The sequence below is a fragment of the Saccopteryx leptura genome, chromosome 2, assembly GCF_036850995.1.
Source record: "Saccopteryx leptura isolate mSacLep1 chromosome 2, mSacLep1_pri_phased_curated, whole genome shotgun sequence".
NCBI classification, from domain to species: Eukaryota; Metazoa; Chordata; class Mammalia; order Chiroptera; family Emballonuridae; genus Saccopteryx; species Saccopteryx leptura.
This window is the reverse complement of record NC_089504.1, coordinates 236,850,403-236,866,509: the sequence shown is the minus strand read 5'-3', so window position 1 is coordinate 236,866,509 and position 16,107 is coordinate 236,850,403. Positions and strand designations below refer to the sequence as shown.

The window sequence follows — 16,107 nt, the reverse complement described above, 5'->3', positions numbered from 1 at the left end:
ATATTCGAGGGTGCTAAGTCCGGGGAATATGGTGGATGCAACAGACATGCTTCTTTAGCATTTCTTCCTTGTTGAAATTCGTAAAAATTACAGTGGCGTAAATGAACTTTATCAGTAACCATGGGTACACTATCGCTTCACACATAAGACTAACGTGAATCAACTTTGTTTTAGTTAATTTGCTATGTCAGTATGTATACATTAAGTGATAAAAATAGAGAGGCACACATGCACCAAATAAATATGTGCTTACCTGTCGAAACTTGTGATAGAAATGGACAGAACTTTCCGTTAGACCTTATACTATTTTGGGGACAATAACATTTTATAAGGCTGACATGCTCAAAATACAGGTGCCCATGTCAACCAAATGTCTAGAGCAGTGGTCAGCAAACTCATTAGTCAACAGAGCCAAATATCAACAGTACAACGATTGAAATTTCTTTTGAGAGCCAAATTTTTTAAACTTAAACTATATAGGTAGGTACATTCCTTATCGAGGTAGCGCCTGCACGTGGTATCTTGTGGAAGAGCCACACTCAAGGGGCCAAAGAGCCGCATGTGGCTCACAAGCCACGGTTGGCTAACCACTGGTCTACAGGAAGCTGACCAATCACACTCAACTCATTGAGCAGAGCCAGACAAAAGAGGGAGGCCTGAAGACAAAAAAGAAGTTGTGTTCTCAGCAGGAGGCAGAGCTGCACCTGTGCTTTAGACTCAGGCACCTGGTCGACCTGCCTTGACTCTGACCGAGGAGAGGAGTGGGCGATGCTGCTGCTGCTGCAATGTGCTGCCCCAGAAGGTGACTCAGGAAAGGTCACACAGTAAATCTGTTACCAGGAAAACCTGTTTGTACCTAGATGTTATGACTCATTAAGTATGCCTTGATGTGACCTCTCTCTAAGGGTGAGACGAAGGTCTGATGGTTTGCTAGGTGATTTGGCCTACTTCTATAACTAGCTGCAGCATAACTTAGATCCTGTTCCTCTGTTGGGTGTCTAGCTTCTGGAAGCGTGCCGTCAAATACAGTAGCCACTGGCCACGTGTAGCTCCTGAGCACTTAAAATGTGGCTCATCTAAATTCACATATGCTGTGTCAAACCACACACCAGGTTTTGAAGACTCAGCAGGAAAAGAAAAAATAATAATAAATTTAACTAAGAGAGATAATTTAAGAATACTGACTATATGTAAATATGATAACATTTTGGATATATTGCTTTAAATCAAATACACCATTAAATAATTTTTCCTTTCTTTTGACTTTTTACACATGGTTCTCACTGTATTTCTTTGGACAGTGCTGCCCTAGACCAGCCTTATCCGACAGAACTTCCTGTGACGGTGGAACTACTCCAAACTTGCAGTCCAACACGGTGATCTAGCATCACTGTTACTAGTCACGTGGCCCCTGACCAGCTAAAATGTGGCTAATGCAACCGAGGAACTGAACTCTTAACTTTATTGAATTGTAATAAATTTCTACTTAAACACCCCATCTGGCTAGCAGTTAGCAGAAAACATAGTTGGCAAACTATGGCTCACAGAACAAATTCTGCCCACTGCCTATTTTTTGTAAATAAAGTTTGATTGAAACATAGACACATTATCTATGTCTGCTGTGTGCTTCAATGCCAGCTGTAACAGAAGCTACGCAGTCCTCAGGACTGAAAATATTAGCAAGCTCTGACACATTTAGAGAAAGAATTTGCCAACCCATGCTCGAAATCATCATTTACCAAACTGGTATTCCACAGAAATGACTGACTGGGTATTAACAGACATACTCCACCATCTGAACATCAGGCGAGGTATTCCACATGCAGATGTGTTTGGGCCCACGTCAAGTTAACCATGCCCAGGGACCTGTGCTACAGTGGGACCTGCCGGAGTGCCGGCACACAGTGCACCAGGGGTCAGCAGGAGGTCACAGAGCAGGGAGCTTTACCACACTGTCTGACCATGGCCCTCCTTCTTGCCCAGGTTATTATCTGGGGGGATTAAGATAATCAAGTCCCACTAAGTAGCATTCCTCTAAACAGCTTAAGAATGTTCTGGACCCATGAATAAGCACAGCTTTTCATACTTCGTGGTTTTCAGAACTGTGCGATTTCTATTAGGAAATATTTAGTTTCTCATGTGCTGTTTCTTAATTGGCCTTTCAAAATTTTAAGCCCCCCCTCCTCCCCTCTTTGCTGGCCCTCTCCCAGCTCTTAGGTTGCCTTTGTTTTATCAACTAAAAGCTCAAAAGGAGAAAGTATCTCATCGTGGCCGCTGGCTGACTGAAAGCAAAAACATTCAGGGATACAGAGGGAAGATAAGAAAAAGGACAGGCCCTGGCCGGTTGGCTCAGTGGTAGAGCGTCGGCCTGGCGTGCAGGAGTCCCAGGTTCGATTCCCAGCCAGGGCACACAGGAGAGGCGCCCATCTGCTTCTCCACCCCTCCCCCTCTCCTTCCTCTCTGTCTCTCTCTTCCCCTCCCACAGCGAGGCTCCATTGGAGCAAAGATGGCCCAGGCGCTGAGGATGGCTCCATGGCCTCTGCCTCAGGCACTAGAATGGCTCTGGTTGCAACAGAGCAATGCCCCAGATGGGCAGAGCATCGCCCCCTGGTGGGCGTGCCGGGTAGATCCCAGTCGGGCGCATGTGGGAGTCTGTCTGACTGCCTCCCCGTTTCCAACTTCACCCACACCCAACATGAGTAACGAGAGGAGAAAAGGAGGAAGAAGCCCCCGTCCCACGCCGCCCTCGCTGCGGCCCCTCCTTACCGCAGTGCCAGTGAGAAGGCCGCAGTCAGAGTGCCCCTGGACAGACAGGGCCGGGGCCGTGCCAGGCCGCGGGTCAGCAGGGCCTGAAAGGGACATTTTCACTGGTCAGGGAATGAGGCCAACTTTGCCTTCATTTGTTCATAAAAAAATAATCAAGTGTAAAAGATGAGTGCCTCAGATTAAAAAAAAAACTATAGGCCCTGGCCGGTTGGCTTAGCGGTAGAGCGTCGGCCTAGCGTGCGGAGGACCCAGGTTCGATTCCCGGCCAGGGCACACAGGAGAAGCGCCCATTTGCTTCTCCACCCCTCCGCCGCACTTTCCTCTCTGTCTCTCTCTTCCCCTCCCGCAGCCAAGGCTCCATTGGAGCAAAGATGGCCCGGGCGCTGGGGATGGCTCTGTGGCCTCTGCCCCAGGCACTAGAGTGGCTCTGGTCGCAATATGGTGACGCCCAGGATGGGCAGAGCATCGCCCCCTGGTGGGCAGAGCGTCGCCCCATGGTGGGCGTGCCGGGTGGATCCCGGTCGGGCGCGTGCGGGAGTCTGTCTGACTGTCTCTCCCCATTTCCAGCTTCAGAAAAATGAAAAAAAAAAAAAAAAAAAAAAACTATATTAAAATGTTTTTTACAAATGAGGGGAGAGAAAAGTAATGGGTATGGAGGTCCATTATACCCTCCCCCACCTTTAAATGATACATTTAATTTTTTTAATAATAAACAGTTAAAAAATTAACAGCCGATAAAAATACCAGATTTAAAATGTCAAGACAAGCTACATGTTAGAGGCAGTCTGAACTACGGTGCCAGCAGACACTACCTTGCTGGGTGAACTGCGGGTAATATCACCTTTGGCCATCCCACCTCCTCACGGGGCTGGTGTGAAGATAAAATGAAGCTACACCAGGCCAGACCCCACCTCAGTGCCGGCAGAAGGAAGAGCTAAAGCAATGTTACTTCTCATACTCGAGAATTCCAAAGTCCTTCTACACAGCAATAAGGCCCTGACCACCCCTTGGATATATGGGCCGGCACAAAAGGTGCAGTGTGGACAGAGGCTGTTTGAGGACACAGAGGTAGGAAGTTCATTCCAGACACTAGCCAAGAGGGAACCAGCCCTGGGGCCTCTGCCCTCAGTTTAGATTTCCAGCAATTGGATTACACCTGAGGCCAAAGACAGAGTGCATTACAGAGACCCCAGAGCCATTGCCTCCCCTTACACACACCGCAAGTGACCCAGGCAGGGGGATGGAGGAGAGGACACTGAGCGTTCCGCCCTTCCTGCAAAGTGTTTCTGTGAGGAGGGCATCAGATATGCCAAAGGCAAACGTGAAACTCCAAGTTCACGTTTGGAGAGCAAGGTCACGTCTGAGGGGATGGGGTCACAGACCTGCAGCACAGAATAAAGTCCGTGCTGGTTGAGATGTCCCATTATATTTGCGCAAATGTGGTTCATAGCTGGTCGGAGACTCTCACCTAAATAAAGAAAAAAGTGTGAGGAGAAAAAAAACCTCTAGACACAATACAAACTGCTTAGGTTGGACAGAAAATCCTGTCCCAGGCCCAGGCCACAAGAAACGAGACGTTCTCCGCTTGCCTTCCTGCCTCCCTCAGGTCTGGGGCCAGTGCACACGGAGACGCCGCATATCCGAGCTCTTGCTTCCCTGAAAGGCCCAGCTCATGTGTCACCTCTCAGGTGTGGGGCCCACTACATCTCTTTCCGGAAGTACCACCCCCGCCTCTAAGCTCCAATAGCACTTTTTAAATCCCCCCCAAGGGACTGGCATTTTCTATTCTCTGTGGCTGTCTCCTCTCTCCTATGAGATACAAGCTCCCTGGCCGGACCCAGAAGGCAACGTATTTTAAATCCTACCCAAATCCACGGTAATGCCTTAAAACAAACCCTCCTTCCTGACCTGGGGCCTTTCCACATGCAATTTCCTCTGCTTTCAGAGTTTGTCCCTCCTCTTCCATCTGTGAACTCTCACTCTTCCCCCAGCTCTAAACTCAGACACCACCTCTTCGAGAAGGCCTGAACCCCCGACAGAGCAAGGCAAGGCTGTACCTGCCCACTCGACTCTCACTTCTCTGTACTCTTCCTTCTGAGCACCACTTCACACACTTTTGTTGTGATGTGGCATATGCACATGACTTCTTTACTACCTGTCTCCCTCCAGTGAGGATGCATGTGGTCACACTGCAGGAGTTCAGCAGGGAGGGACCGTTTTTGTATCTCTAGTGCCTGCATGGTATATGGCCCATAGTGGGCTATTTGTTGAATGGATGGACTAAGTGTCTGAAAAACATAAAGCTAAGTATAATATTCAGAAAAGGAGGCAGCATTACAATGCAAATTTTATGGCCAAAAGAGAATCATTTGCTGCCAAATGATTCACCAAATGAAATAACAAGGCTTAATAAGCAAACATCACTGCTTGGTGCTGTGGGAGGAATACAAAATCAGATCAGAGGAACATGGATTTAAACATAAATACCAAAAAGGGAAAGACTATCACACATAGCACTGAACATATTCCAGACACTACAGTGCAACCTGACAGGACATGCGGAGGGCACCTTTGTCTGTATGGTCGCGGGGCCTTCCCTGAGGCTCGTGGGGGCAAAAATGCTTCTTAAAAAAATGAGAGGGTGCCAAAGTTCTACTGCTTAGGGAGGATTTTGAAGCAAGTCCCCCAGACCTTTTCCCCGGAGAATTTTCCACGTTGAAGTGTCTGTGAAGGTGACAAGCATCGTGAGGTACAGGGTGACGAGTCTGGAGTCTTGTAAGATTTCAGGCTGCAAACAATGAAGGGAGTAAGATTAAGGCACACGCCAGCCAGTCCCAGACAGGAAGCACCCATTTCATAACTTTTTCGAGTGTGCTCAGGCTCAAGTAAGGGAGTCAGGGTTATAAGTATTCTTTTTCTCTTTCTCTTGGGGAATGACCACTTTTAGGAGTTAAATGAGAGGGATTTTGAGCCACTCATGCTTGGGACTGTGGAATCTGAAGCACTCCTGGGAATGGAGAATAGGGACCCCTGGAGAACAAGATGACCCACGCTGGCCTGCTGGTTTTGTGCACACTTAGGAATATACGTGTGTTCACACGCACACTGGAGCGAGAGTGGGAAAGTAACTGAGCCTGACAGGGACCTGGGCTCAGACCTCTCCCTTACCACCTACTCGCTGTGGGACCTTGGGCAAGTTCCTTAGCCTTCCGTGCCTCAGTTTCCTCATCTGACTAGGGACAGTATGGCTATTGTGAAGAATAAACAATTCATGTACATAAAGCACTAAGAACAGTGCCTGGCTCAGAGATACTTCTGTGTAATACTGCTATTATTATCGTTTCAACAGACCAGGTTGGGAAAAAACCCTCACTCTTTTCTAGGCTCAGAGGCCTTTTAGCACGTACACCTGCAAGGGACCCTGAAGACCATCTAGTTCAAACCCCTAAGCTCACAGAGAATGAGAGAGGGGAAGGAACTTGTTCAAGGCCACATGAGAAATCGGCAGCAGTCAGGACTAAATTTAGATCTTCCTGGCTCCAGGTCCAGTGTTCTCTTCTAATGTGTTTCTTTGCATAAACTTAAAAAAATTTTTTTCAAAACAGAAGAGCCTTTCACCTCTTCTCAAAGAGAAGTCTGTTGTGGAATGCAGACACAGAAAACAGGTAAAAGAAGAGACCACTGCTCTGCGTCATAATGCCCCCCGCACCTGAAAAGCCAGCTGTGGCTTGCTGCTGGGGCAGGGTCAAAAGAGCTGTTCACCAATGCCCAGAGAGAGGTGGCTGGGAGCGGGTTGCTGGGAGCCCTGCTGATACTTGCTCCCCTGCTCCGCTGCCTCGGAAACCCCTTCCTCCTTACATGCAAAATGGAACAGTGCCTGCTGTTTGTGTCTACTCACACCTCTGTCCACCTTCTCATAACACAAGGGTGGGCAGAGAGCAGGCTGGGTCAGTCAGTGGTAGTGGCCCAGCTGCACGCTACTATAACCAGTCAAGGGTTGACCAGGATCCCACTGAGTCTTTGTGAGACCCTCCCAGATTTTTCAACTGCTGGAGTAGTCCGCTCTTTTCTCTTTGGTCAAGACAGAGTAAGAATGTGAGGCTAGAATTGTGGCTGCCATGATTGTAACAGAAGAGGACAAAGTGACTCCAAAAGGCGTTAGGGATGAGAAAAAATGAGGGAAAGAATCCAGAAGCCCCTGGCTGCATGTTACAGAACATATTCTATGACAAAATGTTCTTTCTTGCTTAGCTAGCATATATTATTAGCTATGCTCTTGTTGAGTTTCTGCATTTATAACCAAAGACCTGACTAGTATAATATGAAGTATCCATTATACCAAAAGCATGGGTAGGAAGATAACAGATTCCCTGCATTTAGACAGTGGCAAGCACAGGTCAATGTTCAAAATACTGTATATCAAAAGAGGGCTCATACTGAAGACAGTATGTAACTTGCTCTCTCCTAGAAGGGGGGCTCTAATAATTCTTTACTAGACCCTGACTGACAGATCACCAAAGGTAAAACCTAGGAGGGAACCATGAGGACTCTGAAATATACTGCTCACAAAAATTAGGGGATATTTCAAAACTGAATATGAAGCTATAAAATATCCCCAATTTTTATGAGCAGTATACATCCCTAAGGCCTGAAATGGGAAGGACATATTCACAGTGTTTCATTTTTACCTTGAGCTGCTCAAGAAACTCACAGCAATACCACAGAATGCCCTTGATCTGTTTAATCCATAAGAGGGTGAGATCCTTGGAGAGAGCCAGGGACACATACCACACCTATAAGTCGGAGAAAGAGAAATGTATCAGGTAGGTATAGGGATCAAATTACCTATGTTCTAACTACTGGCATGAGACCAATCAGCTAGGTCCAGTGCCAGATGATGCAGTGAGGCCCAGTGAACAGCTAAGCAGCCAGCAGGACTTAACTTTAACACTAAACCCATCCCGCTTACCTTGGGTTCATTCTCAGCATCCATGCTGCTCAGGATGCAGCGACACAACTTTTCAAATCTCTGCAGAGGCAGAATAGGGGTTATAAGTTCCTGTAACTAATAAAAAATGAAGAAGAAGCAAATGTTTTGTGGGCACCTGGCATGTGTAGGCATTATGAGATCCTTTAAAATTCCTTCTTACAAACAGACGGGGAATTGAGAATCAAAAAGGCTAAACAGCCTGACCTGTGGTGGCATAGTTGATAAAGCGTCAACCTAGAATGCTGAGGTCACCAGTTTGAAACTCCAGGCTTGCCTGGTCAAAGCACATACAAGAAGCAACCACGAGTTGTGTTTCCCGATCCTCCCCCTCCCCCCTTTCTCTCTCTAAAATCAGTAAATAAAATTTTTTAAAAAAGGCTAAAGAAAGGCTCTCAAACTAATAGCCCACTGGCTCAATGAGCCCTACATTTGTTTTAGAAGCTGGTATATTTCATATAAAAATCCAGACTGGGGCTCCTTTTGAAAAACAAAATCTGGCAAAGCTGGGCTTGGATTCCTGTGGATGAGCAGCTATCTCCTACATCATGCTCTCCTCTTTGCCATTTTGTAAGCATCATGTAGCATCACTGTAATCTTGAAATGCAAAAGGAAGAAAAGTGGAAGCTGGAAACCAGGCTACACTGTGGCATTACCAACCCTGGATCCACCCTTAACAGTGGCCTCACTCTGGGTGGCAAAAATGAACACATAACCCCAATCACCCAGAGGCATTCCTCAATGGTGTTGTTAGTACTATCACAGATAACTAGTGGCTTCTGGAATTGTATTTTCTGGGGTAATTCTAATCCCAAAGGTACAACCAGCCCATTTTGTTTGGTTTACAGGATTTAAAAGGAATCTGAAATTAGCTACCAACTTTTTACAAAATAGAAAACGGACTGCAAAGAAGTCCAATGCCTCTGTAAAAACATCAGAGGCTACCACTGGCTGAAGCTGAGGAGAGGCCGCCCCTCTGGATGGGCATGCCACAGACCCCATCACTCCCTCTGACGTTCTTCCCACCACTGTGAGTTACCATTTAACGTGACTTGTTTTATGTTTTGTCTCATAAATGGCTGCTTTCATTCATTTACCTAACCTGTCTGGCTCCTGTATGCATCTAAGTTCAACAAGTGCATGGAACAGTCGATGAGAAAAGAATTGTTTTCAGGCCCAGAAGCACTGGGAGTTATCCCTGCAAAACAGGCCCCAAGAAAACAAAAGGGCGGGATGTGGGAGTGACAGCGAGCTGCTACCTCAGGAAGTTGCTGTAAGGGTAGATGATGTAATAGTTACAAAAGACCTGGCAGACAGTAAGTATGATGGACATTTGCTCTCATTATTTTACCTCATTGTCCTCTTTAATTCTGAACAAGAACAGCAGTTTCCTGGCAATCTTAAAAATACAAAGTGCGCTTCTTTTACTGGACCCAGAGTCATCTGCTTTAAAAAACTCATCGATCTCTCTCCTAAAGGAGGGAGGGGCAAGAAAAACAAAACAAAACAAAAGGCATTCTTAATTCAAGCTCACAGGAGCTGGAAGGCTTTTCAGGAACTGTAAGGGAGAATGTGCTGAGTCCCTGGCACCCACCGGATCTCCCTCTGCAGCCGGCTCCGACAGAGAAAACTCCGGACATGGGCCTGAATCCCGACAGCGGCCCGCTCCCGCTCCTTCTGCACAAGTCTTTCCTCTCGGGCCTGACGGGCTCTGTCGATGAACCAGGCTCTCGAGGTCTGAGAAACGGTGAACATGTTTACAAACTTGCACAAACCCTGCAAGGAAGGAAAACGCCAAACAGTCAGTGTAGATCATTATACGAAAAACGCACACAGAAAGGGGCTCAGGAGCAAAGGGTGGGCAGGGGTGGGGGCGGCAGCAGAGAGCTACTCAGGGCCCTCCAGCACCCTCCAAAGTGCTAATAGCTCTCCTGGCACAAGTCCCAACTTTCCCTTGGCTCTTTTCATGCAACTCCCAAGGGCAGCGAGGCTCTTTCCTATATTAATTACATTTTCTTAAGAGAAGGAGCACAGCGCCTGGCATAGGGTATGGGTTCTGTAATTGTTTAACGAATGAACAAAGCATGACACAGTCCCATTTATAAAGCACCAGTAATGCAAACCAGGCATCCTCTAAGCCAAAGCTTCCTAGATATTTTAATTTTTTGCAGCAGTCCACAGTATCTGGGAAGCCAGCATCAAGCAATCCACTTTTATTTTGCCAAGGGAAGATGTAAAAGAAAAACCAATCATGAGTATTTACTGTCACGGTTAGTTAGTCATCCATTCAGTCAACAACTATTTACTGGTACATACCTGTGCCTAGCGCACACACACAAAAAAGCCTTTCATTTTTTAAAAGCGTCGTTTTCACTAAAAAAGCCAAAGGTCCATGATCCCAGAACGCACAACAACCTACTAAGTTGAATGTTCTGTTTTATGTGTAACTTATTCCATTGTCCTTACTGATCCCATTCTGCCAAAAACCAATGAAGTCTTGAAAGCGGAACGGCTCCCATCCCTGGCCCGTACTTTCTGGACAGAGGCTCTGAAGGATCCATTCCACATTTTTACCTCAATCACCAGTAACTCTTTTCCCAAAGGGATGGTTCTGGCTAGCAGCCTCAAGCACACAGTTCTGGTCCAAAGTCATTCTATCCAAAATCTGAAATCAGCCCCACTGACAAAAAGCACTGAAATGAGTTATTCATAAATCTAGACTTCCAGAAAACAATTGCTTTGCTAGGTTAATTCCCTCAAAGCAGCACTCATGTGAAAACATCATCAAATAAGAGGCTCATGCAAGGCTCCTCCCATGTCCACATAGTAAGGGACCTCTGTGTCCCCTTCGCAGTCCTGCTTCACATCTGCTAAACAACAGGTCTTTCCCAACATGGCCATAATTCTCTCTATAAATTAAAGCCTGCCTGACCACAGGAGGGTGGGTAAGATTAGAGGAAAAAAGGTCGTCTGACCATTCACTCTTCCAGCCCCAGCAGGGGAAGCCCAAAGAGCTCACCTGAGGACCTGCCTGTGTCGCGGAAATGCCACGTAATCATTAGTGATCTTGCAGAGGACTCACAGCCAAGGCAGCGTCTCACTTCTGAGGGGCTTGCCTGCTCTGGAAGGAGCAGAAGGAAAAAAATCCTGATTTAGGGCTAAGTTGTATAGGTAGGGCATCATGCAGTCCCTCACTGAGTAAAAGTAATACAGTGCCCCTGGTTTAAAAAACACCACTGTGTTCTCTTTAGTTTTTTTTTGTTGTTGTTTTTTGTGACAGAGACAGAGAGGGACAGATAAAGATAAGACAGACAGGAAGGAAGATCAGAAGCATCAATTTTTCGTTGCAGCACCTTACTTGATAATTGATTGCTTTCTCATGTGCCTGGACCGGGGGGCTCCAGCAGAGCCAGTGACCTTGGCATCAAGCCAGTGACTTTTGGACTCAAGTCAGTGACCATGGGGTCATTCATGTCTATGATTCCATGCTCAAGCCAGTGACCGCACACTCAACCCGGATGAGTCCGTGCTCAAGCCGGCAATCTCCGGGTTTCGAGTCTGGGTCCTGTGCATCCCAGTCCAATGCTCTATTCACTGTGCCACCGCCTGGTCAGGCCACTGTGTTCTCTTTAGTTACTGTCTGGTCTAAATGTTAAACCTTACCTCCATAGCACTCCCAGTTTAAAGGGAATTGGTTGAAAATATAGTTGATTCTTGAACAACACGGTTTGAACTGCATGGGTACACTCACATGTGGATTTTTTTTCAATAAACATTGTAAATGTCTTTCCTCTTTCTTATGATTTTAATATTTTTTTCTAGCTTACTTTATTGTAGAAATACAGCATAGCCCTGGCCAGTTGGCTCAGTGGTAGAGCGTCGGCCTGGCGTGCAGGAGTCCTGGGTTCGATTCCCAGCCAGGGCACACAGGAGAAGTGCCCATCTGCTTCTCCACCCCTCCCCCTCTCCTTCCTCTCTGTCTCTCTCTTCCCCTCCTGCAGCCAAGGCTCCATTGGAGCAAAGTTGGCCTGGGCGCTGAGGATGGCTCCATGGCCTCTGCCTCAGGTGCTAGAATGGCTCTGGTTGCAAAAGAGCAATGCCCCAGATGGGCAGAGCATCGCCCCCTGGTGGGCATGCTGGGTGGGTCCTGGACAGGCACATGCGGGAGTCTGTCTGACTGCCTCCCCGTTTCCAACTTCGGAAAAATATAAACAAATAAATAAAAAGAAATACAGCATATAATACTGTTTATGTCATTGATAAGGTTTCCAGTGAACAGTAGGCTATTAGTAGTTCAGGCTTTGGGGAATCAAAAGTTATATATGTGGATTTTCAACTTCATAGCAGGGGGTGGGGGGTTGGTGTGCCCCAATCCCTGCATTGTTCAAAGGTCAACTATAATTCCAAAGTTACTCAGTTAAAGCTTTACATGCTGTGATGTAAGCAAGAATAACATAGGGGAACATTAAAAAGCTGCTGAAAATGTTTGACATTTTTAATACTGAAAAATGTTTATGCCGAAGAAATTCTGTGAACCACTTAAGATCTCAATTACGTGAAAAAGAAAAATACGGCCCTGGCTGGTTGGCTCAGCGGTAGAGCGTCGGCCTGGCGTGCGGGGGACCCAGGTTCGATTCCCGGCCAGGGCACATAGGAGAAGCGCCCATTTGCTTCTCCACCCCCCCTCCTTCCTCTCTGTCTCTCTCTTCCCCTCCCGCAACCAAGGCTCCATTGGAGCAAAGATGGCCCGGGCGCTGGGGATGGCTCCTTGGCCTCTGCCCCAGGCGCTAGAGTGGCTCTGGTCACGGCAGAGCGACGCCCCAGAGGGGCAGAGCATCGCCCCTGGGTGGGCAGAGCTTCGCCCCTGGTGGGCGTGCCGGGTGGATCCCTGTCGGGCGCATGCGGGAGTCTGTCTGGCTGTCTCTCCCCGTTTCCAGCTTCAGAAAAATACAAAAAAAAAAAAAGAAAAAAAAAAAGAAAAATACACGCGCACAGATACAAAACTGGGTGAAAAATACTCCAGCATGTTAAATAAGAGTTGTTTTGAGAGAGTGGTATTGTGGGAAATTTCTTTAATTGGTCTGTTTTCGAAGTTTTCCACAAGAAGCTCATGTGGAGGCAGCACTCCCTACGTCTGCCACATACTGTTGGCTAATGTTTCAGAACCTTTCTGTCTCCCTCTGTTAAACAGCTCAGAGGCCACGCATGAGCCAAATAAGGATGTACTTCAAGTACCTACTGAGTGCTGACAGAGCAGTCAGTAAGTCTGATATTATTTTTATTGACATTGTTGTTTTTTTTTAAATAAAGTCTTCAGCAGAGGCTCTTGTCCCTAAGGTTTCTGGGTAGGAAATAATGTTGGGACCTTTACATACCTCACCCATTAGATTTTTCCCCCTTATCCCGGGGTACACTAAGATTCGCTAGTCCTGTCACGTGGGCAATGAACCCCCAGGCCTGTTTAGATTGAGTAACAGCTTCAAGCTCCTGAAAGCTGCAAAAGAGCTGGGCCCAAGCAGCGAGCGCACAGTGGTATGCTCTTTGCTTACAATGTAGATAGTCCCTCATATATGGGGAAGGGGAAGAAGGCGCAGAAGAGGGAGCCTAATCCCAGTGGAGAATGAGGAGGCTGTACAAAAACCGTGAGACCACAGTTAACATCGTCTATAGGTTATTAGAACTGCGACAAAATGACATATAATGAAATAAAATTTACCATAGGCTGATAGATATAAACAAGAGTTAAGTTCCTACGACATATCATCAATGTTATAATGAAACGACGTTGAACAAAACAACGTTATTTATTTATTTTCCTGAAGCTAGAAACGGGGAGAGACAGTCAGACTGACTCCCGCATGCGCCCGACCGGGATCCACCCGGCGGCAAGCCCACCAGGGGCGACGCTCTGCCCACCAGGGGGCGATGCTCTGCCCCTCCAGGGCGTCGCTCTGCCACGACCAGAGCCACTCTAGCGCCTGGGGCAGAGGCCAAGGAGCCATCCCCAGCGCCCGGGCCATCTTTGCTCCAATGGAGCCTCGGCTGCGGGAGGGGAAGAGAGAGACAGAGAGGGGGAGGGGTGGAGAAGCAGATGGGCGCTTCTCCTGTGTGCCCTGGCCGGGAATCGAACCCGGGACCCTTGCACGCCAGGCTGACGCTCTACCGCTGAGCCAACAGGCCAGGGCCCAAAACAACATTATTTAAGGACATGCTATATCTCAAACTTTTACTTCTCCCAGGGGGCCTCTCAGGATAAGATCCTTTCCTTGTGATTATCACCCCCTCAGCAATATTATATGTTGGTTTCTGTTTACAACATATGATCATCTATACTCCACAGTTTTCCTAATTCGTTCTTATGTACCTCATCTATTTGCAGTCTGTCTACTACAATTCATCAATAAAACATGTCATAAAGTATTTATTAGGTGCTTACTCTGCTAAACGCCATGGAAAATCAAAGAAAAGGCTGTAACAGAAAAGGCTCTGGATCAGACAAAGTAGTCCTTGGTTCATTTTAGTTCTGATTCTACCTCACTTGGCCAAGTTACTTACCCTCTTTAGGTCTCAGTTTCCTTATCTGTACATTGAGGATTATCATATTAGTGTACCTACTTCCTAGGGTTACTGAAAGGATTAAATTAAAAGGATTAAATAAAAGTTACCCTTCTTATACCTCAATTTAGTCATGACACTGTAAAGTTAGCATTAAATGGGATGTTAAAGAAGCACCTGGACGCAAATAGCACTGACTGTATTGTCCTTAAGCAGCTAAAAATCCAGTTAGGGAAACAACAGAGATATAGGTGGGAAGATTAGGAAACAAGAGGTTGGTGATAATCAAGATCATGCAAAACACAAAAGAAAAACATGTTGACTGCGTACCCACTATGGGCCAAGTCCTTTCTAAGTGACTTCCCCTAATAAGAAAAGCAACCCTGTGAAATGATTTAGTATCTCCCATAGGACAGGTTAGACCACTAGTAAGAGTTAGAGCCAAGATTTTAATATGAAGAGACAGGACTCAGATTCTCCTTTATTTCAATATTTCCAAGAGATCTGCTCAAAATCAGTCTTTTCAGGATAAGGCCAACTTCACTGGGAAGTGTGAAAGAGCAAGAGAATCCAAGGAGTATTGTCCAAACGTGAAACGCCATAAATGCCCATTGCTGACTGAGCCCAAAAGGATTCTCCCTATTTGGTAGGAATAGCTGGGTAGCCAGGTTTAATTACCATCACCACCACCTAGGTGCGGGCTATTATCAATCTCACCTTCACAGGGAGAAAATGAAATGTAGAGAGGGAACAGGACTTGTCACAGGTCACTATGCTCCTGAATTTGAACGCAGGTCTGACTCCAAAGCAATTATTTATTTGTAAGTGAAACACACAAGACCCAGAGAGTACCCCAATCACAGGCTGGCAAAGAAAAGCTGAGACTGCAAGGCTGCCATGGGGCTAAGTTACAGTCAAATTTCGAACCGGTTTCATTAACTCCAGCTGCCTCTGATAACAGCGGAGTGTCTGGCCCAGTACTAAAAGTTGCATTATACAACATCGCCTGTGAAACGAGCTACACCATTTCACAGAGGAGGAAACTGAGGCTCAGATAGGTGACAAAAGGTTACATTGCGAGAAAACAGGATTCCAACAACGGTATCAGTGACTCCTAAGATCCTCGGCAACAAAAACTACAGTAAGAAATCTTTTTCACCTAGCGTTAAAACGTTTATAAAGGCCCCAGCAACGAAAAGAGATGGTAAAGGCTAAGAGAGGCCACCCTGAAGCGCCAAGGCAAGCCGCTAGCACCTGCCCCTTGGACCAGGTGATGCAGGGACCCGGCCCCAGGGCCACCTCCCTTAAAGTCCCGGCCCCACCACCAGGTGAACCCACAATCCTGTTCCCACTCGCTACCCGCGGGCCATAGACCTTTATCCGCTCGAAGCCCCCGCGCTCGGGATCGGAGCCGCGCAGGTACTGTCGCCTCAGCCCAAAACCCCTGAGCTATGCCGGACCCGGGGCAGCGGCCGAGACTCCACCGCCATCTTGCCCCGGGATGTTCTTTCTCAAAGCTCCGGCGGGAAACAACGATCCAGTTCTTGTCAATGACAGTTCCGTAGAGCTTCTCCGCCCCGGGAACGACAACCTCCGTGAATCTTTTCCTCCTCTCTGGAAGCTGAAAAAGCCGAGCATTCAGAAGCGGGATAAATGCCTGATCCATCAGAGAAGAGGTGCAACCCAATCCAACCCGGCATGCTGAAGGAACGTGGCCAATGTTTAGGAGTACAACGGATCCTTTAGGAAGGCGCCCTCTGCGGAGCGGAAGGGCGGTACAGACAGCGGAAGTTTCCTCT

General features: G+C 47.1%; 1 protein-coding gene across 3 annotated transcripts in view; it reads right to left on the bottom strand.

Moving 5' to 3' along the window:
• UBE3B (ubiquitin protein ligase E3B) overlaps positions 1 to 16,057 on the bottom strand; it is a 53,762-nt gene extending 37,705 nt beyond the window's left edge. The window contains exons 1-9 of one of the 3 annotated variants that reach the window (XM_066370706.1): positions 15,683 to 15,719; positions 10,773 to 10,874; positions 9,348 to 9,529; positions 9,105 to 9,225; positions 7,736 to 7,795; positions 7,455 to 7,559; positions 5,458 to 5,554; positions 4,149 to 4,234; positions 2,767 to 2,849 (exon numbers count right to left, since the gene is read on the bottom strand). In XM_066370706.1, coding sequence (XP_066226803.1) covers positions 2,767 to 2,849; positions 4,149 to 4,234; positions 5,458 to 5,554; positions 7,455 to 7,559; positions 7,736 to 7,795; positions 9,105 to 9,225; positions 9,348 to 9,508 — 713 coding nt within the window. In that variant the 5' untranslated portion in view covers positions 9,509 to 9,529; positions 10,773 to 10,874; positions 15,683 to 15,719. Of the gene's footprint in view, positions 1 to 2,766; positions 2,850 to 4,148; positions 4,235 to 5,457; positions 5,555 to 7,454; positions 7,560 to 7,735; positions 7,796 to 9,104; positions 9,226 to 9,347; positions 9,530 to 10,772; positions 10,875 to 15,667 lie in introns of all 3 variants that reach the window. The other 2 variants (XM_066370704.1, XM_066370705.1) reach the window with 2 other exon arrangements.
• Between the last annotated feature and the right edge of the window lie 50 nt (positions 16,058 to 16,107).